This window comes from Mobula birostris, chromosome 1 (assembly GCF_030028105.1).
Source record: "Mobula birostris isolate sMobBir1 chromosome 1, sMobBir1.hap1, whole genome shotgun sequence".
Taxonomy (NCBI): domain Eukaryota; kingdom Metazoa; phylum Chordata; class Chondrichthyes; order Myliobatiformes; family Myliobatidae; genus Mobula; species Mobula birostris.
The window spans coordinates 211,043,165-211,069,641 of NC_092370.1; the positions used below are offsets into that span (position 1 = coordinate 211,043,165).

The following is a 26,477-nucleotide window of genomic DNA, read 5'->3' on the forward strand; positions in this document are numbered from 1 at the left end:
TGGCTCATTCAAAGTATCTCGAATTCCTCTGGACAATAACTTTATAACAGATGCTAGATTAACAAGTGACTATTCCTCTGGTTTCTCTTTCATTGTCCTTAAATAAGAGTTATGCTTATAATTTTCCAGTCCAAAGGGACAATTGCTGAATAGGAGAATACAGCTAAATCATTTAGTTTCCTTGCTTACTTCCTTTCAAACACTAGGATGGAAACCATCAGTTCCTGAGGATTTGTTAGTGGTTATTAGTATTTTAGTCTGTACAGTGTGCTTATTCAAGTTAGCGTAAACAGCTCTGAGTCTTTGATTTTCTTTAATTTTGACGGAATATGATTTTCTTCCATTAGGAAAACAGACAGTAATTATTTAGTTATTTCCTCATTTTCATTTACAATATAACCACCAGTTTTTAAAATATCATCATTACTCTCAACTGCTATCCCTTAATATTTGCGCTTACTTTCTTTTCTTTCTCTACAGTAACAGTATATTTATAAGGGAACTAAAATGATGTAAAACATACAAAGTATTACCAAAAAAAATTACAACCAAATGACATCCTAAAGCAGTGTTAAAGGAGTGTCTCAAAGGAAAGACCGAATGAGAGGCAGAAAGCATATGAGGGTTAAATAGTCTTGAGAAGCAGTGTCATCAGTGGTGCTCTGATTAAAGTTCACAACGTTAGAGGAAAGCAGATATCTCAAAGAATTGTAAGCCAAAGAAGATGAGAAGGTACTTGAAAATGAGAATCTTTCCCAATAATCTGGATAATTTCGCTAAAGCTTTCCTTTAGTTTTATTATCTCTCGCCTCTTTCAATTCATGCCATAAAAGTTTTACTTGATAAATAACCTCTTTCCAGCCCTGTATTGCTATGCCTCTCTCTCACTCTCTACAAAAGCACTACCTTGAACAAACAAGACAAAAATTATGTCATTATCAGTTTGATATTGTCAGCTTCTGCCTCATTCCATGAAAATAATTCTTTGAGAATTTGGAACCTTTGCAACCAGGTTCAAAATAAATTTATTATCAAAGTACATATATGTCACCACATACAACCCTGAGATTTGTTTTCTTACAGGCATACTCAATAAATCAAATAATTATAATAGAATCAATGGAAAACCACACCCAAAAGGGTGGACAACCAGTATGCAAAAGTCAACAAACTCTGCAAATACAAGAGAAAAAAAAACAAATAAGCAAGTAGTATCAAGAACATGAGATAGTCCTTGAAAATGAGTCCATAGGTTCAGTGATCGGGCAAGTGAAGTTGAATGAGGCTCTCTCTTCTGGTTCGAGAGACTATGTAGAGGGGGAATAACTGTTCCTGAACCTGGTGGTGTGAGTCCTGAGGCACCCGTACCTTCTTCACGACTGCAGCAATGAAAGGAGAGCATGATCTAAGAGATGGATGCTGCTTTCCTGCGACAACACTCCATGTAGATGTGCTCAGTGGTGGGGAGGGATTTATCTGTCATGAACTGGGCTGTATACATTTTGTAAGATTTTCCATTCAAGGGCATTGGTGTTTCCATAACAGGCTGTGATGCAACCAGACAATACATTCCCCACCACACACCTATAGAATTTGTCAGTTTTAGATGTCATGCCAAATCTGTGTAAGCTTCTAAGCAGAGGTGCTGCCATGCGTTGCACTAATTGCACGTATGTGCTGGGCCCAGGACAGGTTCTCTGAAATGATTAACACCGAGGAATTTAAAGTGACTGACCCTCTCCAACTCTGATCCCCGCATGAGGAGTGGCTCATGAACTTCTGGATACCTCCTCCTTGTCAATAATCGGCTCCTTGGTCTTGCTTTCATTGAGTGAGAGGTTGCTGTTATGGCACCACTCAGCCAGATTTTCAATCTCCCTCCTATATACTGATTTTTCACCACCTTAGATTCAGCCAGCTACAGTGGAGTCATCAACAAACTTAAATAGGGTTTTGGAACAGTGATTAGCCACACAGTCAAGTGTAAAGCAAGTGGAGCAGGAGGCTAAGCACACAATCTTGTGGAGCACCCGCGTTGAGACCAGTGAGACCTGACATAGATTAGGGGACTACTTTGTCGAGCACCTTTGCTCCGTCCGCAACAGAAAGATTTCCCAGTGGCCAACCATTTTAATTCCACTCTCCATTCCCATAGAAAACCATAGAAACCATAGAAAAACTACAGCACAGAAACAGGCCTTTTGGCCCTTCTTGGCTGTGCCGAATCATTTTCTGCCTAGTCCCACTGACCTGCACACAAGACCATAATCCTCCATACACCTCCCATCCATGTATCTGTCCAATTTATTCTTAAATGTTAAAAAAGAACACGCATTTACCACCTCATCTGGCAGCTCATTCCATACTCCCACCACTCTCTGTGTGAAGAAGCCCCCCCTAATGTTCCCTTTAAACTTTTCCCCACTCACCCTTAACCCATGTCCTCTGTTTTTTTTCTCTCTTTGCCTCAGTGGAAAAAGCCTGCTTGCATTCACTCTATCTATACCCATCATAATTTTATATACCTCTATCAAATCTCCCCTCATTCTTCTACGCCCCAGGGAATAAAGTCCTAACTTATTCAACCTTTCTCTGTAACTGAGTTTCTCAAGTCCCGGCAACATCCTTGTAAACATTCTCTGCACTCTTTCAACCTTATTTATATCCTTCCTGTAATTTGGTGACCAAAACTGAACACAGTACTCCAGATTCGGCCTCACCAATGCCTTATACAACCTCATCATAACATTCCAGCTCTTATACTCAATACTTTGTTAATAAAGGCCAATGTACCAAAAGCTCTCTTTACGACCCTATCTACCTGTGACGCCACTTTTAGGGAATTTTGTATCCGTATTCCCAGATCCCTCTGTTCCACTGCACTCCTCAGTGCCTTACCATTAACCCTGTATGTTCTACCTTGGTTTGTCCTTCCAACGTGCAATACCTCACACTTGTCTGTATTAAACTCCATCTGCCATTTTTCAGCCCATTTTTCCAGCTGGTCCAAGTCCCTCTGCAGGCTCTGAAAACCTTCCTCACTGTCTACTACACCTCCAATCTTTGTATCATCAGCAAATTTGCTGATCCAATTTACCACATTATCATCCAGATCAATGATATAGATGACAAATAACAATGGACCCAGCACTGATCCCTGTGGGACACCACTAGTCACAGGCCTCCACTCGGAGAAGCAATTCTCTACTACCACTCTTTGGCTTCTTCCATTGAGCCAATGTCTAATTCAATTTACCACCTCTCCATGTATACCTAGCGACTGAATTTTCCTAACTAACCTCCCATGCGGGACCTTGTCAAAGGCCTTACTGAAGTCCATGTAGACAATATCCACTGCCTTCCCTTCATCCACTTTCCTGGTAACCTCCTTGAAAAACTCCAATAGATTGGTCAAACACGACCTACCACACACAAAGCCATGTTGACTCTCCCTAATAAGTCCCTGTCTATCCAAATGTTTGTAGATGCTGTCTCTTAGTACTCCCTCCAATAACTCACCTACTACCGACGTTAAACTTACCGGCCTATAATTTCCCGGATTACTTTTCGATCCTTTTTTAAACAACGGAACAACATGAGCCACTCTCCAATCCTCCAGCACTTCACCTGTAGACAGCGACATTTTAAGTATTTATGCCAGGGCCCCTGCAATTTCAACACTAGTCTCCTTCAAGGTCCAAGGGAACACCCTGTCAGGTCCCGGGGATTTATCCACTTTAATTTTTCTCAAGACAGCAAGCACCTCTTCCTTTTCAATCTGTACAGTTTCCATGATCTCACTACTTGTTTCCCTTAATTCCATAGACTTCATGCCAGTTTCCTTAGTAAATGCAGACGCAAAAAACCTATTTAGGATCTCCCCCATTTCCTTTGGTTCCGCACATAGCCAACCACTCTGATCTTCAAGAGGACCAATTTTATCCCTTACAATCCTTTTGCTCTTAATATACCTGTAAAAACTCTTTGGATTATCCTTCACTTTGACTGCCAAGGCAACCTCATGTCTTCTTTTAGCCCTCCTGATTTCTTTCTTAAGTATTTTCTTGCACTTCTTATACTCCTCAAGCACCTTATTTACTCCCTGTTTCCTATACATGTCATACAACTCCCTCTTCTTCTTTATCAGAGTTGCAATATCCCTTGAGAATCAAGGTTCCTTATTCCTATTCACTTTGCCTTTAATCCTGACAGGAACATACAAACCCTGCACTTTCAAAATTTCTCCTTTGAAGGCTTCCCACCTACCGATCACATCTTTGTCAGAGAACAACCTGTCCCAATCCACGCTTTTTAGATCCTTTATCATTTCTTCAAATTTAGCCTTCTTCCAGTTCAGAACCTCAACCCTAGGACCAGATCTATCCTTGTCCATGATCAAGTTGATTCCCATTCTGACATATCGATCCATGGCCTCCTCTACTGCCATGTTGAGGCCACTCTCAGGTTGGAGATTTGTGAAGACAAAATGTATCAACCCGTATGAAGTGTGAACAGACGGCCTTCACTAGCTTTTGTAGTAGAAAAATCAAGTTCTGAAGAAATTTTTCCTCCATCTCAGTTCTAAATGCCTTGGTCCATATACTTAAGACACTGCCTCCTCATTTCAGACCCTTCAGCGAGGAGAATCATTCTCTCTGTATCCAATCTGCCACTGAGATCCCCTCTTGTTGATCTAAGCTCTAATGATTAGACTACCAGTCAAACTGCTCCGTCTCTTCTCATACAACAGTTCTTTTTTTCCCCCAAGTATCAGTTCAGTGAGCCTTCAGTATTCTGCATACAGTATATCCTTTATTGGGTAAAGAGACTAAAACTGCATGCACAGTTCTGGTAAAAATCAACACTGGCATACCTCAAGGATGCATGCTTAGCCTATTGCTCTATTCTCCCTACACCCACAACTCTATGGCTAAGCACAGCTCAAATACCATTCATAACTTTGCCAATGACAGAATTATTGTTAGCAGAATATCACTTGGTGACATGGAGGCATACAGGATTGAGATAGATCAGTTGGTTGAGTGGTGTCGAAATAACAACCTTACACTCAATGTCAGCATGACTAAGGAATTGATTGTGAACTTCAGGAAGGGGAAGTTGAGGGACACACACCAATCTTCATCTGGCCCACTGAGCCTGCTCCCCCATTCAATAAGATCATGGTTGATCTGGCCATGGACTCATCTCCACCTACCTGCCTTTTCCCCATAACCCTTAATTCTTTTACTATGCAAAAATCTATCCCACCTTGTCCTAAATATGTTTACTGAGGTAGCCTCCACTGCTTAATTGGGGCAGAGAATTCCACAGGAAAGGATGAGTAGTTTGAAGTTCCTGGGTGTCAACATCTTTAAAGATCTATCCTGGGCCCGACATATTGATGCAATTACAAAGAAGGGACAGCAGCAGCTATATTTCATTAGTAGTTTGAAGAGACTTGGTATATATCACCAGAGACTCGCACATTTTTACAGATGTACTGTGGAGGGCATTCTAACTGGTTGCATCACCGTCTGCTATGGAGGGGTAACTGCACAGGATTGGAAAAAGCTGCAGGAAGTTGCAAACTCAGCCAGTTCCATCATGGGCACTCACTGAGCACTTGAGCAAAGGACAGCTTCAAAAGGTGATCTATCATTAAGGACCCCCATCACCCAGAACATGCCTTTTTTCATTGTTACCATCCAGGAGGTGGTACAGGAGCCTGAAGCCACATACAGCTTCTTCCCCACAGTCATCAGATTTCTGAGTGAACAATGAATCCATGCACACTACCCCCCCATTTCTTTTCTTTTTTATTTGCTCTCTTTTTGCACTGCTGATTTAATTTTATATGCAGGTGATATTAAACCTGATTTTGATTCTGATTCTGAGGCATGGTCTTACTACAACTCTATATATACCTGCTCCTCTACATATACCTGTTCCAAGGCATTCTTATTTCTGTACCCAAAATCTCTAACAATGAAGACCAACTTTGTTATTTTCACTTTGAGTGAGTAATACTTTCCTGGATGGCAAAAAACCCTAGGTTGTCACTGGGAGAGCAGAGTGACACACAAATGTACCTTTATCGCTACCAGAAAATTGGAAGAAATGCATTCTCTTACAAAATTCTTGTTTTCAGCGTCACTGTTATTCCAAATTTCATTGATGCCCGCATGTTTCCTGTTGCCAGCTCCAAGGGATGGATGACCTACTTAAGAAGCATGTCTGTGGTTCAGATGTATCTCTGAAACATGCATAGCAACAGGCTACGAAAAGTTTCACAGTACAGAACATGTACTACAATGTACTGACTGCATTCTGTCATTGATTTAACAGAATTAATTAATCCTGTAGTAGGTTAAATACAAATGCTATGTGACTGAATTTCCATAACCTTGTATCGATACATCTTATTCCATCCTAACTGCAGTCAGCAAAACTTCACAAACAAATGAGCTGAGTGAAGCTTTATTTTTTTTACTATATGGTTAATAACTGATTCATAAGGAGTAAAGGACAACATACTAGAGAAACACCCACACTTTTTCAATTACATCAACGAGAGGTTAGACAATCTTGGGTTGTTTTCTCTGGAGTGTGGGAGTCTGAGAAGAATGTGGTTACCTGCCTCAATGATTATCATTCAGTAGCACTTATATCCACTGTGAATAAGTGCTTTGAAAGGTTGGTGATGACATGTATCAACTCCTGTCTGAGGAAAAATTCCACAACCTATGGATTCACTTACTTAGTTTTTCTTTTTTGTATTTGTACAATTTGTTGTCTTTTGCACATTGGTTGTTCATCTGTCTTTGATGTGTGCAGTTTTGCATTTACTCTATTGCGTTTCTTTGTATTTACCGTGAATATCCACAAGAAAAGGAATCTCAGGGTAGTATATAATGGTATATATATGTACTTTGATAATAAATTTACTTTGAACTTTGAATTTTCAGGGGTGACCTTTAAAAGTATATAAAATTATGAGGGGCATAGATAGGCTAGATAGTTAGAATACCTTTCCCAGGGTTGATATGTCATATTCTAGAAGGCATAACTTTGAAGTGAGAGAGGGCAAGGTTTTTTCCTAAGCAAAAAGTATTAAGAATGTGCTGCCAAATGTGTTGATGGAAGCCAATATGATATTGGTATTTAAAGGGTACTTAGACAACACAGACATGAAGGGAACAGCGAGATATGAATCGAGTGTAGGTGAACTAGTTTTATTTGGCATCCTGGTCTGCATGGATATAAAGTACCATTGGGCCTGTTCATGTTCTCTACAGTTCTATGTTCTATCAGAATTTGTGTATCAATTTAAATAGATTCCCTAGAAGGAACACCTGCTCAGTGCAGCCCTAAAATGTTAGCCTTGATCATATGCTTTAATGATAAACCCATAATTCTAATTCTGATAAAAACATCAGCCATTATATTTGGCTCCACTATCCATCTTTCTCAGATTTTTCTCCAAATGGAAACAGGGAGTCTACAACAAAATCAATCTTGGTGAAGATGGGAGTCAAATAAAGCTACATCATTGTTCCAACCCTGTGCTTTAATCTTTCTTGCTGAAAGATACAGTGGCTTTATTTATTTATTTAGATACAGCAGGCCTTCAAGTCATGCCACCCAGCAATCCCCCGATTTAATCCTTGCCTAATCACAGGACAATCTACAATGACCAATTAACCTATCAAATCAGTACATCTTTGGAATGTGAGAGGAAACCAGAGCACCTGGACGAAATCCACGCAGTCACAGGGAGAAGGTACAGGCAGTGGTGGGGATTGAACCCTGCTCGCCGGTACTGTAAAGTGGTGTGCTACCCACTACGCTACCATGCCACCCTGTGGCAACCCAGAATCAAAACCAGAGAAGAAAGTTATGCTCAATCAACTCAGACTGAAGTATTTCACATGTGTTTTGATGCTTGATCAAGTAGGTTCCATTTAAATCTTATACAGTACTTGCTTTAGCTTTCTGGAGAATGAGAGTCATCCTCAGGGATCAAACAAATTGGAATTCTATCTGACTTTAAAACTAATCTGAGCTGTTGAATGAAATGGAAAAGGGGAGTTAGGGGAGGATAAGGGAAGAGATTTTTAAAAAATGGTCCAATGTTATTACTTAAGAAAGCTACAAATAAACCGTGATAGAAGGATAGTTATGAAAAAAAACTCACATGGAGAAAGACCTAATACTGGACAACTTACCCCCTCACTGTCACCACCTTTAGAAGGTAAAATAAACTGTACCAAAATTATTTAGTTTGTATGTTTGTGGTTGTTGAAATTATCCACTTCCCTGTGGATTTCTGGCTACACCAACTGGAAAAAGACAGAATGTCTTCAGAATCTGAATCAGAATCAGGTTTAATATTACTAGCACATGTCGTAAAATTTGCAGCAGCAGTACAGTGCAATACATAATAATAAAACTATAAATTGCAATAAATATGCATAAACATTAAATTAGGTAGTACAAAAAAGAGCAAAAAAAGAAAAAAAATTATAATGAGGTAGTGCACATACATTCGTTTTCCATTCAAAAATCTAATGGCAGAAGAGAAGATCTTCCAAAAATGTGGAAATGTGTGTGTCTTCAGGCTCCTATACCTTCTCTCTGATGATGGTAATAAGAGGGCATGTTCAGAATGGTGAGAGTCCTTAATTATAGATGCTGCTTTTTTGAAAATGATCTCGAAGGCTAGTGCCCATGATGGAGCTGGCTGGTTTACAACTTCCCACACTTTTCCCGATCCTGTGCAGTTACCCCTCCAGTAATGCAAATAGTCTTTGGTGACATACTAAGTCTCATCAAACTCTTAACGAAATATAGCCACTGTCATGCCTTCTTTGTAATTGCATCAATATGTTGGGCCCAGGATAGATCTTCAAAGGTGTTGACACCCAGGAACTTGAAACTGCCCTCCCTCTCCTGCTGATCCTTCAGTAAGGATTGGTGTGTGTTCCCTTAACTTCCCCTTCCTGAAGTCCACAATCAATTTCTTGGTCTTACTGACGTTGAGTGCAAGGTTGTTGTTGTCTCGCCACTCAACCAGCTGATCTATCTCACTCCTGTATGCCTCCTCATCATCGTCTGAAATTCAGCTGACAATAGTTGTGTCAACAGCAAATTTATAGATGGTATTTGAACTGTGCCTAGCCACACAGTTGCTTCATGAATATGTCAGCTACACTGAAGGTCTGAACAGCATTTGATTCTAACTGCAACAATGTGAAGCTGCTGATGATGTTTTTCTCACCGTGGTTAGGTTAGCTGGTAGCCATTGATAAGCATGTTTTCATTTAAGCAATTAATTGTTATATTTGAAGACAAGTAGTTTATTGTTAAGAAATGCTGTACAAAGTAAATTTATTATCAAAGTACATATATGTCACCATATACAAGCCCGAGATTTGTTTTCTTGCGGACATTACACAGAAAATCTAAAAAACACAATAAAATTAATGAAAGATCACACCCAACAGGACGGACAAACAACCAATGTGCAAAAGACCACAAACTGCAAATACAAAAGAAAAAGAAAAAAAAGTTGCATTATTCATTACAACCAAAATATAACAATTCTGATAATAAACTCTATGACATTCCTTTAATCTGAAAAAGCCTTTTTTGCACATTCTTGGTGTAGGCATTATGTACAAAATGATTAGAACTTTTAGTTACAATTTTTTAAATAATGTAGTTCTCAAAATAAAATTGAACAAAAATGTCAACATTCATACCTTATTTTTTCCAAGATACTGTACAGATGAGACCTGAGGTAGAGTTCCAGTTTTATGCATTGATACTTTTGGAAAAACTGGCTTTAGAATCCGATTGGGATAACCAGCATGCTTTGTTGTGGCTGGCACGTTCAGCTTTGGCAGTTCCACAGGGACCTGACGTCGTATAGGGATACCCTGCAGATCATTTGCAAGAAATAAATCCTGTATGCTTAACTGTTTTATTATAAATCTTTCTTTTAAACGAAAATACGTTTTAGACTTGGTTTAGCATAGCAATGTAAAATCAGTATCTAAAATGAAACACACACAAAATGCTGGAGGAACTCAGCAAGTCAGGCAGCATCTATGGAAGTGAATAAACAGTTGACATTTCGGGCTGAGACCCTTCATCAGGACTGTATAGGAAGGGGAAGATGCCAGAATTAAAAGGTGGATAGAGGGGAAGGAGGACAAGCTAGAAGGTGATAGGTCAAGCTAGGTGGGTGGAGGAGGGGGGGATGAAGCTGGGAAGTGATAGGTGGCAAAGGCAAAGGGCTAGAGAAGAAGGAATCTGATAACAGGAAAGAATAATAGTCTATGGGAAAAAAGAAATGAAGTGGGGGCAATAGGGGACAGTGGTAGGCTGGTGAGGAGAAGATGAGGACCAGAATGGGAAATAGAAGAGGAAAAGTGGAGAAAAACAATTCCCAGAAGGAGAAATTGATGTCCATGGCAATAGGTTAGAGGCTACCTAGATAGAGTATGAGGTGTTGCTCCTCCACCCTGAGAGTGACATCATGGTGGCAGAAGAGGAGGCCATGGACTAACATGTCAGAACGGTAAAGTGGATAGGAATGAAAATGGTTGGCTGCTAGGCAATTCTGATTTTTACGGGTGGAGTGAAGGTGCTTGACAAAGTGGTTCCCCAATTTGCATCGGGTCTCACCAATGTAGAGGAGGCCACATCAAAAGCACTAGATACAGCAGACAACCTGAACAGATTCAAAGGTGAAGCGTTGCCTCACCTGGAAGGGCTGTTGGGGGCCCTGAACAGCGGTGAAAGAGGAGGTGAATGGGCAAGCGTAGCATTCCTATTGCTTGCAGGGATACATGCCAGGAGGGGGAAAAGTGGAGAAGGACAAACGGACAAGGGAATCATGGAGAGAGTGATTCCCATAGAAAGATGTTTTTTGTGGTAGGATCTTGTTGAAAATGGTGGAAGTTACAAAGAATGATGTGTTGGATGTGGGGACTCATGGGCCAGTAGGTAAGGACAAGAGGAACTCTATCCCTGTTAAGATGGCAGGCAGATGGGGTGAGCATGGATGACTGGGCAATAGAGGAGATGCAGGTGAGGACAGCATCAAGAAGGGAAATCCTGTTCTTTGAAGAAGGACAACATCTCTGATGTCCTGGAAAGGAAAGCCTCTTCTTAGGAAAAGATGTGGTGGAGACGAAGGAACTGTGAAAAGGGAATAGCATTTTCACAGGGAACGGGGTGGGAAGTGGTATAGCCAAGATAGCTGTGGGAATTGGTAGGTTTATAAAAGATATCAGTAGACAGTTTGTCTGCTGAGATGGAGACAGAAAAAAAAAAAAAATCGAGAATGGGGAGCGAGGTGTCAGAAATGGACCAAATGAATTTAAGGGCAGTGTGGAAGTTGGATGCAAAGTTGATGAAATTGAAGAGCTCAGCATGGGTGCATGAAACACCAATACAATCATCAATGTAGCACAAAAAGAATTGGGGAGCATTACCAAGGAAAGCTTAGGACATGGACTATTCCACATAGCCAATATAACTGGGGCCAATGTGGATGCCCATGACTACCTCATGAGTTTGGAGAAAGTGAGAAGAGCTGAAGGACAAATTGTTGAAGGTGAGGAGCAGTTCAGCTAAATGAAAAAGGGTGGTGGTGGAGGGGAATGGTTGAAGAAGAAGAAGAAGATCTTTATTGTCATTGTTGTGGAGCAATGAAACACAGTTTAGCAGCTCAACATTTTGCAGCATGACAAAGAATAGAAAATAAACTCTAAAACCCATTTTTTTGTTGAGAAAGAAGTGGATAGTTTTAAGGCCTTCTTGATGGGGGATAGAAGTGTATAGGGATTGGACATCCATGGTGAAAATGAGGCAGTTCAGGCCACGGAATTTAATGTTATTGAAGAGATTGACAGCATATGAAATGTCGTGGATGTAGGTGAGAAGGGACTGAACCAAGGGGGATACAGTGGAGGCGAGGTTTTCAGACACAAGTTCATTGCAGCAGGAGCAGGGACAGACAATCAATTGTAACCTTTAAGTTAAATAACATTGATAAACAATGAAAAACAGAATTATTGATTTTGCTTCAAGATTCTAATAGAAATTTAATTCAATCTTTAAAAGTCTTAAATATATGAAGCAAATAAAATAAACCCAGTTCTTTAAACTCTGGACAGTATATGAGAAACCATATGAATGCAAAATCTACCCAAATGCCTCTTGAAACAATTTAACTTTTACATCAATTATTTGACATCAAGCCATTGTTAAAAAGGCTCACGGTTATATACAATGCAGATTTGCATGAGAAAGTGGCCTTTTTCAACCACTGTGCTCCCTCTTGTGAAGAAACCTCTGAATTCTATTGGCAAAACTGTTCTAGAGTTGTGATCCAGCAACAAAAGATTAAATAGTGAAGTATATTCAAGCGGACATAATAGGTGACTCAAAGAAAAACCTGTGGGTGATGGCATTCCTATGTATTTGAAGGGTAGAGTGATGAAGGTTGTGAAGTAAAAACTGGTGGTGTTTTGCTTGGCCCTTACTGCCATTTCTCTTCTGACCTCCACCAAATAGTTGCTTAATACTTTCTTGGAAGTGATTGCTTAATGTTCAAGGCTAGGGTATCATAAGTTCTATTCAAAGGTGCTATTCATTGGGTGCAAGCCAAGCAAGGGAGAGTTGCATATATTGCTGTGACTATATTTTTAAATTTCCAAAAAAAGCAATCACTTTATTTATGGACTGAGATGTCATTGTAAAGGCCTGCAACATCATGCTACTTGAGTTGAAAGCAGATACAACCCAACTTTTGAGCAACCATGATTTATTCAATTGGACTCCCACCAGAACATCACATAATTGTTTGTCTTAGTTCCTGTTTGCAGATTTTATGTCCAGAAGGCACAACATCTCCAGACAGCGGAGGAGAACTTAAACAATCCTGTACCCTGTCAAAGTGAGTTCCTATTCAATGGGTACAAGTCTGATTTGGAAATGAAGTACTGTTCATTCACGGCTGCTGGATCAAACTGCCTGAACACCCTACTCAAAAAGACTGTGGGGATAACTTCTATGGGAGAGCTTCAGCAGTTCAAGAAATCAGCTCACCACCACCTTCTCTAGAGCAAATATTGGATGGTCCTAAGCTTGGCTGCAAAAGGAGAAGGATTGGGCATGAGGTTAGCAATCCCTTCCCATATAAATCCAGAACTAAAGAAATGCCAACAGAAGCTCCAAAGACCTAATCCCTGGGAGAAGAAAGATCTTCTGTGATGGAAAACATACAAGACTAGACCAGGGTAGAGTACTCTAATGAACTGCTGTCAGCAGCCTATGCCCAACAGGGATGATGTGCTTAAGGAGAATGAACACCGGCTTTGTTTTTGGTATGCACATCCAATAAATGACTGAAAAGAACCTGAGGCTTTCTAGGAAATCCTGATAATTTGCATATTCAGTCTGTGAAATCTGCCTTAAAGTAATATCTAAAATCCTTTTAGAAATATTTAGAATAGATTGTCACCTTCACCACCTGGCAAAAATCAGTATACCCTTTACATGACGTTACTTGAAAGGCAATGAACGCCATCTTGCTGTTGGTTACCTGCTATATTTTGTATTGTAATGATATTAGGCTTGCATCAAAAATATTTACAGTTTTAATTACTTTTGAGCATATTATTAATTTCAAATTATCAATTAAATACATTAGGGGGACAGCAAAAGGTTAAGCAATATGCCAATTTCTCTCATCTTACCCGTTTCCGTCCCTTATGGATTCTCCATAGATTATGAACTACACCTGGGCTTAAGTTGTTTGCATTTCCCTCTAAGCATTTAACTGAACGATGTACAATATTGGTTTGTCTTTCTGCCAATCTGCAAAAAGGAGAAATCACAATTTAATAGTTTTACTGTAATAATGTTAACTAGTATCCTCCTTCCTAAATTTAAATAATTTATAACTTATTAAAAACCTTAAATGGATTGCATTTTCTCATTATGAATTTTAATTCAGTTGTCATGTTTTATGTTATCAGGAGGAAAGGATGATTAATTGATTGCACATTAAAACTTACTCCAAATGTAAGGCTGCATGCATACCTGGTTTACTGAGTACCTCAGGGTCAAACCAGTTTTGCAGAGAATGCCGTAAACATTCAGTAGGTGCAGAGCCCAGCACGGAGCAGGGAACAGTATGACAGTAGAAACCCAACAGAATATCAATAATATTTACAAAATAATTCTTCAAAAACCACTTAAATGTAAAGCGATTCCTTAAGATGAACAACTTAAAATGTCATTTAGCATTGTTTTTGTGGAAAGAAATGGATTGAAAAAATTTTCAACTTTTACACTTACAAGTATAAATCTAGTTTCTAAAAGCACAATAATATTTTATAAAATTATTAAAGGAAAGCATTTCAGAAATACACAGAAGTAATAAAATTAATCCAAAAAAGGACAAGATCTTATTTGATTATTATGCATATTGATTTAATAGTGAAAATAGGCATTAAAATTTAATAGGCATTTTTTCTATATCTAATAACAGATTAACCACCACCGGAAACAGGTTACCATGTACTATTTGATTGCAAACTATGTCTTACCTCAGATCATGAAAATATGGATGCTGCAATGCATGCTTAGCAGTGATTCGCTCTTCAGGATCGTACTCCATCATTGCATGCATCAATGAAATAGTCTCAGAACAACTGTGAGGAATGAGACACGATATTCCTATTCCCTTCTTTTTTGGAAAGTTAAAACTCATAGCTCGTGTTCTATATTGGGAAAAAGTTAAGAAATCACACTAAACTGTTTAATCCTAAATGTCTGAACTCCAAATATCACAGGAATATAGAAGGAGAATCATAAGCGATTTATCTCCTAAAAAGAAAATTTGAATGGTAATGTTAAAGAGAATAGCAATTGACATCCGCCTTAGAACTCTCAGCTGCTACATTCCTCCTACATTGATGTATGGCTGCGTGTCATGGACCATCACAAGTGCAATGCAAAAAGGAATCACTGCAGCAGAGATGTGGTTCCTCAGAAGAATGCTATGCATATCATATACGGACAGGATAACCAACGAAGAAGTTCTACAGAGAACGAAAACAAAACGTACATTACTTAAAAAAAATCAGTAAACAGCAATCAAAATTTTTTGGACACGTCATGTGAAGAGAGACATTAGAACATTTAGTTACAACTGGAAAGCTGGAAGGAAAAAGAAGCAGAGGCAGACAGAGAATGAAAATGACAGATGGAATAACATCACGGTTAGAAACAGGGAAGGCAACAACTACAATTCAGAGGGTCAGGGACCATAGTGGATGGAGAGACATGATCGCCGACACTGCACGGCAAGGCACTTGAACGATGATGAATGTTAATTTGTCAAGCAAATGATCTTCCCTTCCATACTTTTTGTAAAACCATTACCTGTCCAGGGTTCATTGTTTAAAAATAAGGTGTCATCCATTTAATGCAGAGACAAGATTAAATATTTTGAGTGTTTGGAACTTCTGTCCTCAAAGGTTGATGATGTGAATGATTGTTGGGAAAAATCAAAGAAAAACTAAGTAGTAAAGAAACAATGCAGTGCAGAACTACACCAACTCAGATTAAAATTGAGGACAACAAGAACCCTACAAAAATAGACTACTTATGAATCCCATTTGCTAATGGATTAATTAAGATTTCTGTAACACAATAAAGTCAGCCCTCATTGAGTTGCGGAGTGGTTTTCAAAGTAAGGGCTATAATCCTCAAGTAGTGAGAGTTTCAGAAAATTAACCATTTTCTCAGCTCTTTTAAACAAACTCTAGTCCACAGACCTTGTTATTATTGGGTCATATGAGAGAACCATTTAGTTAAAGTCATTCAGTTGTACAGTCTACATTATCAAGCATCCATTTTCACCAATCTCTCATTTTATTATCAGCACATTCCTGTCAACTGTTCTGAGAATTTTCCCACTCACTTTCACATTAAGGACAATTTGCAGTAGCCAATTTAACCACGGATTCGGTGAAAAAATACTTTAAACCACTGGTGGAGAGTATAGTAAAAAGTGATTAATTTCACCAATTGATAAATATTTAAACCATCAAAAAGGAAATATCTAATTTGTCTTCTGAAAAGTAAGATATACTCTATCTAACAATATTGTTAGTTGGATAAGATCCCTAGGAAAGTGACTGTGGAGATCTAGCAGGGGGAAGAAAGCAAATAAAAAATTGAAATGAAAACAAGATTAAAATACTTTTTTTTAAAGAATTCAAATATTTCACAAAATTTTATCAATCTGAATATAATACATTACTACAGTTTGATGACTACTACATAAGTGTATGTGGCAACTATTTTGTGAACAAGAAAACACAATAAATAGCATTTGATCAGTAAAACATATTGATAATCATGTTAGAAGACCTCTGTTTTTCCATAAATTATGCCATAAAAGTTTAGATGTCCATTGAAGAATTGGATTAGGCCTTTGTTTAACATTGGCTCAAGAGCAGAATCTCTTGAACCACTCTAGATTATATTCTCAGAACTTTGACTGAGAACTACAATAGCCTCCTGACTCAGAGAAAGACTACTTTAGAGTAACAAAAATTTTGTGAAATTCATTTACAAATATATTAATTAGTGTAATAGATCAAAATGCTCCATTTACAAACTGAAGCACCAGATAGCCACCTACCTACTAACAAGCAACAGCAAAATGATGCTCTCACATCATTTTGGATCAGAATGGTAATTCATGTGTGGAGTCAAAAGAGATGGGGGGAGATCTTAAATTATTTTTCTGCATTTGTAATAATTTTTTTTATCTGTAGACAAACACAGGGTCTATAGCAGTGAGACAAAGCAGCATTGACTTCATGGAGTCTATCCAGGTTACAGACGAGGAGGTGTTTGCTGTCCTGAGGCAAATTAAGGTGGATAAATCCCCAGGGCCTGACAAAGCATTCCCTCGGAGCCTAGAAGAGGCAAGTGCAGAAATTGTCGGGGGCCTAGCAGAAATACTTAAATCATCCTTAGCAACAGGTGAGCTACCGGAGGTTTGGAGGAAAGCCAATATTGTTCCAGTGTTTAGGAAAGGCTCTAAAAACAAACCAGGAGATTATAGGCCAGTTGGTCTGACATCAGTAGTGGGAAAGTAGTCTAAAGGACCAGATATGTATAAGTATTTGGATAGACATGGTCCGATTAAGGATTGTCAGCATGGCTTTGTGCATGATAGGTCATGTCTAACCAGTCTTATAGAGATATTCGCGGAAGTTACCAAGAAAGTTGATGAAGGCAGTGGATGTTATCTATACGGATTTCAGCAAGTCCTTTGAAAATATAGTGCATGGGAAGTTGGTCAAGAGGTTCAGTCACTTGGCATTCAAGATGAGATAGTAAACTGGATTAAACATTGGCTTTGTGGGAGAAGCCAGAGTGGTAGTAGATGTTTGCCTCTCTGACTGGAGGCCTGTGATGAGTGGAGTGCCGCAGGGACTGGTGCTGGACCTGTTGTTGTTTGTCATCTATATCAACAATCTGGATGATAATGTGGTTAGCTGGATCAGGAAATTTGCAGATGACACCAAGATTGGGGGTGTAGTGGACAGTGAGGTAGGCTTGCAGTGAAATCTGGTCCAGCTGGAAAAATGAGCTGAAAAATGGCAGCTGGAATTTAATGCAGACAAGTGCAAGGCGTTGCACTGCAGTAGGACCAACCAGGGTAGGTCTTACACAGTGAACGGTAGAGCACTGAGGAATGTGGTAGAACAAAGAAATCTGGGAATACAGGTCCATAATTCATTTAAAGTGGCATCACAGGTAGATATGGTCATAAAAAAAAGCATTTGGCACATTAGCCTTCCTAAATTAAAGTACTGAGTACAGGTGTTGTATAAGGCATTGGTGAAGCATAATTGAGAGAATTGTGTGCAGTTCTCATCACTTGTCTATTGGAAAGATGTAAATAAGGTTGAAAGAGTAGAGAAAATCTACACTGCCAGGTCTGGAGGACCTGAGTTATAAGGAAAGATTGAATAGGTTAGGACTTTATTTCTTGTAACCTAGAAGAATGAGAAGACATTTGATAGAGGTATACAAAATTATGAGGGTATAGATAGGGTAAACGTAAACAGGCTTTTCCACTGAGGTTGGGTGAGACTACAACTCGAGGTCATGGGTAGAGGGTGAAAGGTGAAAAGTTTAAGGGGAACATGAGGGGAAATTTCATCACTCAGCGGGTCACAAGAGTGTGGAATGAGCTACCAGCACAAGTGATGCCTGCAAGCTCGATTTCAACATTTAGAGACATAGAAAAACTACAGCACAATACAGGTCCTTTGGCCCATAATGCTGTGCCGAACATGTACTTACTTTAGAAATTACCTTGGGTTACCCATAGCCCTCTATTTTTCTAAGCTCCATGTACCTATCCAGGAGTCTCTTAAAAGACCATATCGTATCCACCTCCACCATCATCGCCAGCAGCACATTCTATGCACTCACCACACTCTGCGTAAAAAACTTACTCCTGACATCTCCTCTGTACCTACTTTCAAGCACCTTAAAACTGTGCCCACTCATGATAGCCATTTCAGCCCTGGAGAACAGCCTCTGACTATCCACATAACCAATGCCTCTCATCATCTTACACACCTCTATCAGGTCACCTCTCATCCTCCGTCACTCCAAGGAGAAAAGGCCAAGTTTACTCAACCTATTTTTGTAAGGCATGCTCCCCAATCCAGGCAACATCCTTGTAAATCTCCTCTGCACTCTTTCTATAGTTTCCACATCCTTCCTGTAGTGAGGTGACCAGAACCGAGCACAGCACTCCAAGGTCTGAACAGAGTCCTATATAGCTGTAACATTACCTCTTGGATCTTAAACGCAATCCCATGGTTGATGAAGGCCAATGCACCGTATGCCTTCTTAACCACAGAGTCAACCTGCGCAGTAGCTTTGAGTGTCCTATGGACTCGGACCCCAAGATCCCTCTGATCCTCCATACCACCAAGAGACTTACCATTAATACTTTATTCTGCCATCATATTTGACCTACCAAAATGAACCACCTCACACTTATCTGGGTTGAACTCCATCTGCCACTTCTCAGCCCAGTTTTGCATCCTATCAATGTCCCGCTGTAACCTCTGACAGCCCTCCACACTATCCACAACACCCCCAACCTTTGTGTCATCAGCAAATTTACTAACCCATCCTCCACTTCCTCATCCAGGTCATTTATAAAAATCACGAAGAGAAGGGGTCCCAGAACAGATCCCTGAGGCACACCACTGGTCACCAACCTCCATGCAGAATATGACCCGTCTACAACCACTCTGCCTTCTGTGGGCAGGCCAATTCTGGATCCACAAGGCAAGCCCCCCCCCCGCCCCCCCCATATCCCTTGCCTCCTTACTTTCACAATAAGCCTCGCATGGGGTACCTTATCAAGTGCCTTGCTGAAATCCATATACACTACATCTACTGCTCTACCTTCATCAACATATTTAATCACATCCTCAAAAAATTCAATCAGGAAGTTTCAAGATGGCAGTGCAGTGGAAAGTCTGCTTTGTTGAGCTCAGCACCGCAACACTGATAATTTCGCATATAAACCTATCCGTTTCAACTTTTTTTTTTTACAATGCTCAAGTGCTGGATTTAATGACATGATCATTGGTGAGTGTTTTTTTGAGCTGCTTCAACACCATGCCATTGAAAAGTACTAAAAAGGCGTCCAGGATGGACTGCACAGAGTGCTCGCCTGGGGCTGAGGAGCTAGCTACTGCTAGCTATGCTAACACGTTGGATCCTGCTTTTCGTCAAGTAATTCAGGAAGTTATGGAGAACATATCCAAAATGATGGATGAGAAGCTGGCTCCACTCTGTCTAACACTCCAAAACCACACAATGGAGCTTAAAAATATTGATACAAGAACGACTGAAGCCGAGGGCTGAGCCTCCGTGGTAGGAACTGTAACTGATCAGGCCCAAAGCCGCATCCGGGCGCTAGAAAAGCAAGTTCAAAGCCTGTCTGACTATATCGATGATCTTGAGAACAGAGGTAGGAGCAAGAATATACGAATCATCAGTCTACCTGAAGGTACAGAAGGCAGCCAACCGGCAACGTTTTTTGAGGGCTGGCTGCCTAATTTCCTTGATTTGGAAGCTAAGGCTGGACGCATTAAAGTGGAAAGAGCTCACCATACGCTGGCGCCAAAACCGGGCCCAGGCCAACACCCTCGACCCGTCCTCATGCAGTTCCATAATGTCAGTGATAAGCAAAGAGTGATGGAGGCTTCGAGGCGCTGCGGAACTGATGCCCAGGCCTTAATATAAGAGGGATCTAGGCTTATATCTTTCCAAGATTTTTCGGCAGCCGTTATTCGGAAGCACAAGGAATTCGACCAGGTAAAGAAGTGGTTGAGAGAATCCAGAATCCAGTACTTTATGCTATACCCAGAGGCGCTGAAAATCACCTACAACGGGACCACCAAGATATTTGATTCTCTTGGCAAAGCTAAATCTTTTGTGGACACATTGGGCTAAAGAATGTATACAGTATATTGTGTAGCCCTGGTTATGGACAATAACATACACAATGGTCGCTTTATTTTATCTTGCTGTCGAGTAATGAAAAGGTATCTTATAGGATGGGTAACGTGTTTGTTTTGATTAATACAGTTTCATTATTTGTTTAAATTAGCGGTGCTGCTCCAGCCTGAAGGAGTTTAAACATGATGGTAACAAATCGGTGGATTGATAAATTATGTCGTTTTCATTTTTGACTATGTTAAATGCCATATTGGCAGTGGGGCAGAATATGGGGTGTTAGAAATTCAGATATTCCCTTTAAGTGTGGGATAAGCCCTCTTGTTCAGCGCTGTTGGCGCTTTGTTTTTTTTTTGTGGATTTTCTTTATTTACTTATTGTTGCTCAGCTGATCTTAAGTCTGGTTTCTTCTCCTCCGGAGTCACATGATTGTTATAAAGGGTTATGACCAGTAATATATTAAAATTGTGCATTACAGGGAGTCATTCACCAATCAAGAGAAAGAAATTCCAACTAAACCTGAAAAAGGAAAGGGTGGATAGAGCCTTATTGCAGGAGACACATTTAAATGATAGAGAACATCTTAAATCTCAACAGAGTGGATTTGACCAAGTCTATTTTTCATCCTTTAATCCCAGGAGTGGGGGGGGGTGGCCATTTTAATTAGGAAGAACTTATCTTTTAAATTATTAGACTGCATTAAGGATAAGTATGGGAGATTTGTGATTGTTAAGGCTTCAATATCTGGAGAGGAATATGGTATTCTCAATGTTTACTGCCCTCCAACTCATCTTCTCAAATTCCTAACAGATGCTTTTTTCAGACTTACAAGCTTTTCAATACAAAACATTATTGTAGGTGGGGATTTTAATTGTCTCATGAACCCATTGATGGACAGGGTGCCTCGTGTTCCCCCATTGCTCTCCTCACAGTCCAAACAAATCATGGGCTTACGTGGAGAACTAGGACTTGTGGATATCTGGAGGTTGTTACATCCCTCAGACAAAGACTTCACATTTTTTTCTAATCCACACAAGTGTTACACCAGAATAGACATTTTTCTAACCCCCAAAGCGCTCCTGGATTTAGTTGTATCCTGCACAATTGGAAATATCGCTATTTCTGAACATGCAGCAGTATATTTAAATATTAAGCCCAAAGATAATTCAGCACAATCTAGACATTGGAGGCTGAGTCCTTTTATTCTAAAAGATAATAAATTTATAGACTACTTTACTTCCAAATTCAAAACTTTCCTATCTATTAACTCCAAATCAGCTAGTAGTCCATCGATGATCTGGGAAACCGCTAAGGCCTATGCAAGGGGATTAATTACCTCCTACTCTGCTAGTAAGAAGCGACAAGCTGCGGAACAGCAGTGCCTAGTGGAAACAAGGCTTGCGGCAGCTGAAAAGGATGATATTAATAAGCCTTCTGCAACCAAGTTACAGAATATCACAGCCCCATCCTGTACACTAATTTCTTTACTTACACAAGCAGTCAAAAGAAAATTGACATTTGCTAAACAACAATTGTTTGAACATGATGAGAAACCAGGTAGGTATTTGGCTTATTTAGCGAGAAAGAAAAATGCCCCTCAGACTATTGCTTCAATTAGGGACAGGACAGGAGCCCTCACTAGTAATTCTAAAATGATTAATGTTGTGCTTAAGAGCTTTTATTTTAAACTGTATCAATCTGAGCAATGTAATGGTGGACAATCTAGGATAGAAACACGAGGAAATCTGCAGATGCTGGAAATTCAAGCAAAACACACAAAAAATGCTGGTGAACGCAGCAGGCCAGGCAGCACCTATAGGAAGAGGTACAGTAGACGTTTCAGGCTGAGACCCTTTGTCAGGACTAACTGAAAGAAGAGATAGTACGAGATTTGAAAGTGGGAGGGGGAGGGGGAGATCTGAAATGATAGGAGAAGACAGGAGGGGGAGGGATGGAGCCAAGAGCTGGAGAGGTGATAGGCAAAAGGGATACAAAGCTGGAGAAGGGAAAGGATCATGGGACGGGAGGCCTAGGGAGAGGGGAGCCCAGAGGATAGGGAAGGAGTTATAGTGAGAGGGACAGAGGGAGGAAAAAAAGAGGAGGGGGGGGGATAATTAATAAATAAATAAGGGATGGGGTACGAAGGGGAGGTGGGGCATTAGTGGAAGTTAGACAAGCCATTGTTCATGCCATCAGGTTGGAGGCTACCCAGACAGAATATAAGGTGTTGTTCCTCCAACCTGTGTGTGGCTTCATCTTGACAGTAGAGGAGGCTGTGGATAGACATATCAGAATGGGAATGGGACGTGGAATTAAAATGTGTGGCCACTGCGAGATCCTGCTTTCTCTGGCAGACAGAGCGTAGGTGTTCAGCAAAGCGGTCTCCCAGCCTGCGCCAGGTCTCGCCAATATATAGAAGGCCGCACCGGGAGCACCGGACGCAGTATATCACCCCAGCCGACTCACAGGTGAAGTGTCGCCTCACCTGGAAGAACTGTCTGGGGCCCTGAGTGGTGGTGAGGGAGGAAGTGTAAGGGCATGTGTAACACTTGTTCTGCTTACAAGGATAAGTGCCGGGAGGGAAGTCGGTGGGAAGGGACGGGGAGGATGAATGGACAAGGGAGTCGCGTAGGGAGCAATCCCTGCGGAAAGCAGAAAGAGGTGGGGAGGGAGAGATGTGCTTAGTGGTGGGATCCTGTTTGGAGGTGGCCTTTTTCTATCTAGGATGGAGTCCTTTTTCAGGAATTTAGATCTCCTAGGCATTTCTTCTGAACAAGAGTCCCTCCTCAATGCTCTGTTATCTATACATGAGATACAGGATGCTGTAAGACAGCTCCAAAGTGGGAAGTATCCTGGTCCTGATGGACTCACCAGTGAATTCTATAAAGAGTTCACAGGGTTATTATCAGAGCCTATGCTAAACATGTTCAATCATGCATTTAATTGTGGTCTCCTCCTACCATTATTGAGAGAAGCTGATATCTGCCTAGTTCTTAAGAAAGAGCCTGAAGATTGTGCCTCCTACAGGCCTATTTCATTGTTAAATGTTGACTTTAAAATCTTATCTAAAATCTTAGCGTTGCAATTAGAAACTGTGTTATCTTTTATCATAAAAGAGGATCAAACGGGTTTTGTAAAAGGCCGTAGTGTAGATCACCTAACAATATCAGAAGCTTACTTAGTGTGATTCAGGCGTGTCAGCATCAGGCAATGGATGGCTTGGTGGTTTCCTTAGATGCAGAAAAGGCCTCTGATCGTGTCGAATGGCCGTACCTTTTTTTTTTCGCTTTAGAACGGTTTGGTTTGGGCAATAATTTTATTAAATGGGTGAAGGTTCTTTATAATGACCCTTTAGCTGCGATTCTAACTAATGGCATTAGGTCGCATAATTTTAGTATTCTGAGGGGCAGCCAGCAGGGCTGCCCTTTATCACCACTACTTTTCACACTAGTGATCGGGCCATTGGCTGAGGCTTTTCGGTGAGACCCCAAAATATCTGCTCCAGACATAGGACTAAAGTCACATAAAATTACATTGTATATGGATGATGTCCTAATTTTCTTATCAAACCCTGCTATATCAGTGCACCACCTTATACAATGTATCAGTTCATTTAGTGCCTTTTCTAGGTTATAATATCAACTTTACTAAATCAGAGGCTATGCCTCTGGGGAATCTGCAGCAGGTACCTGACACTCAGGGTGTTTTCCCCTTTAAATGGTCGCAGACAGGTTTTGTTTACTTAGGTATATTTATCACACCTACGTTTGATCAATTGTTCAAAGCTAACTTTACACAGTTATTTGACAAAATCAAACAGGATCTTGAGCGATGGAGCACTCTTCCCATTTCTTGGCTTGGCTGAATATCCTTGCTCAAAATGAACATTCTCCCTCATCTGCTCTACCCAATACGAATGATTCCAGTCATTTTTACCCAACAAATACTTAAAAAAACAAATGGCTGGTTTGTTTCTTTCATCTGGAACAAAAAAAGACCCTGTATTAAAATGTCTAAGTGACAGCTTCCCAGCAGTCTATGGGGTCTGGATTTTTCCAGACATCAGAAAATATCAATTAAGTTCCTTTTTATCTTATGTGGTTGACTGGGTTTGCAGGGACCCCTCCTCAATTTGGCTAGACATTGAAGCTTCACAAGCAAAATGCCCTCTTATTAATTTGCTTTTCCTCAATAAGATGAAACTAGTTAAAGAATATTGTCGCAATCCAATAACAATTAACACAATCGGGGCTTGGAGGGCAGTGCGACAAATTGAGGGCAGGGCAGTGAAAATATCACCCTTCACTCCAATAACCGGCAGTCCAGATTTTCAGCCTGGCATAATGGATTCTGGATTTAAACTTTGGATTTCCACGGGGTATTTTCCATCTAGGAGATTTGTTTGATGAAGGAACGATGATGTCTTTTAGTCAAATAGTACAAAAATTTAACATACCCAACAAGGATCTTTTTTGTTTCTTTCAGATAAGAGATTATATACAGAAAAAAAAATCATTGTTAACTGATTTCTATAGTTTTGACATGGAAAAGAGGGTGTTTCGTTCTAAGGGTGAAGTCCCTATTAGTACTTTTTCCAGCATCCTGAGGGAATGTTCTTGTGGAGAGGCTGAGCAGTTGGGAAGGGTCTGGGAGGAAGAGCTGGGAGTAGAAATTACAGCTGAAACATGGGAAGATATCTGTGATAATGCAAAGAAGATTTCAGTTTGTAATAGAACTAAAGCATTGCAACTTGAGTTCTGCATGGTGCCCATCTGACTCCAGATCGTCTCTCGAAATTTAAGACGGGTTTCTCCAATGTGTTCTAAACGTAAAGTAAATACTGGAACTTTCACTCACTGTTTTTGGACTTGTCCCAAACTTCAGGCATACTGGAGTGATATTTTGGGTGAAATGGAAAAGATTCTGAAGATGGAGCTTGAACTGGACCCAGTGTCTTTTCTCTTAGGCTTACCCAGCAGTCGTATTATTAATGCACATCAGAAAAAACTTTTTAACATCCTGACTTTTTGTGCGAGGAAGAGCATTTTACTTTGTTGGATGTCCGATAAGGCCCCTGGACTTTATGGTTGGAGTAAATTAATCATGGAATACAGTCCTTTGGACTTTTTGACATGTATGGTACACTCAAAAACAAATAGTGTTCATAAAACATGGCAACCTTTTCCACAGTATATAGATATAAACCTGTCTGCTATACTAATAAGGGCTTTTGTATAGGATGTTGTGGTGATGTCTATATTTTGATGGAAGTGTTCTGATACTTGATACCTGTGAGGGGAAGAAATGTAAATGTAAGTGTATCTGGAAATTGACAAAGCCATGCTGACTATTGCTAATCATATTATGCTTCTCCAAATGTTCATAAATCCTGCCTCTCAGGATCTTTTTCATCAACTTACCAACCACTCAAGTAAGACTCACTGGTCTATAATTTCCTGGGCTATCTCTACTCCCTTTCTTGAATAAGAGAACAACATCTGCAGCCCTCCAATCCTCCGGAACCTCCCCCATCCCCAGTGATGATGCAAAGATCATTGCCAGAGGCTCAGCAATCTCCTCCCTCACCTCCCACAGTAGCCTGGGGTACCCCTCGTCCAGTCCCAGAGACTCATCCAACTTGATGCTTTTCAAAAGCTCCAGAACATCCTCTTTCTTAATGTCTATATGCTCAAGCTTTTCAATCTGCTGTAAGTCATCCCTACAATCGCCAAGATTCTTTTCCGTAGTGAATACTGAAGGAAAGTATTCATTAAGTACCTCAGCTATCTCCTCCGGTTCCATACACACTTTTCCACTGTCACACTTAATTGGTCTTATTCTCTCATGTCTTATCCTTTTGCTCTTCACATACTTGTAGAATGCCT

At 40.2% G+C, this 26,477-nt stretch overlaps 1 protein-coding gene across 8 annotated transcripts in view; it reads right to left on the bottom strand.

Annotated features, from left to right (window-relative positions):
* The window catches only part of LOC140204200 (MAPK/MAK/MRK overlapping kinase-like), a 119,332-nt gene that overhangs the window by 40,689 nt on the left and 52,166 nt on the right, over nt 1-26,477 (bottom strand). For 6 of the 8 annotated variants that reach the window (XR_011887556.1, XR_011887555.1, XR_011887558.1 and 3 more), the window contains 3 exons: nt 14,625-14,798; nt 13,770-13,890; nt 9,762-9,938 (listed from right to left, as the gene is read on the bottom strand). Coding sequence is in view for 5 of the 8 variants with exons in the window: in XM_072270729.1 (XP_072126830.1) it covers nt 9,762-9,938; nt 13,770-13,890; nt 14,625-14,798 (472 nt within the window). In the remaining 3 variants the exon portion in view is untranslated. Of the gene's footprint in view, nt 1-8,251; nt 8,340-9,011; nt 9,539-9,761; nt 9,939-13,769; nt 13,891-14,624; nt 14,799-26,477 lie in introns of those variants that run through there. The other 2 variants (XM_072270720.1, XM_072270711.1) reach the window with 2 other exon arrangements.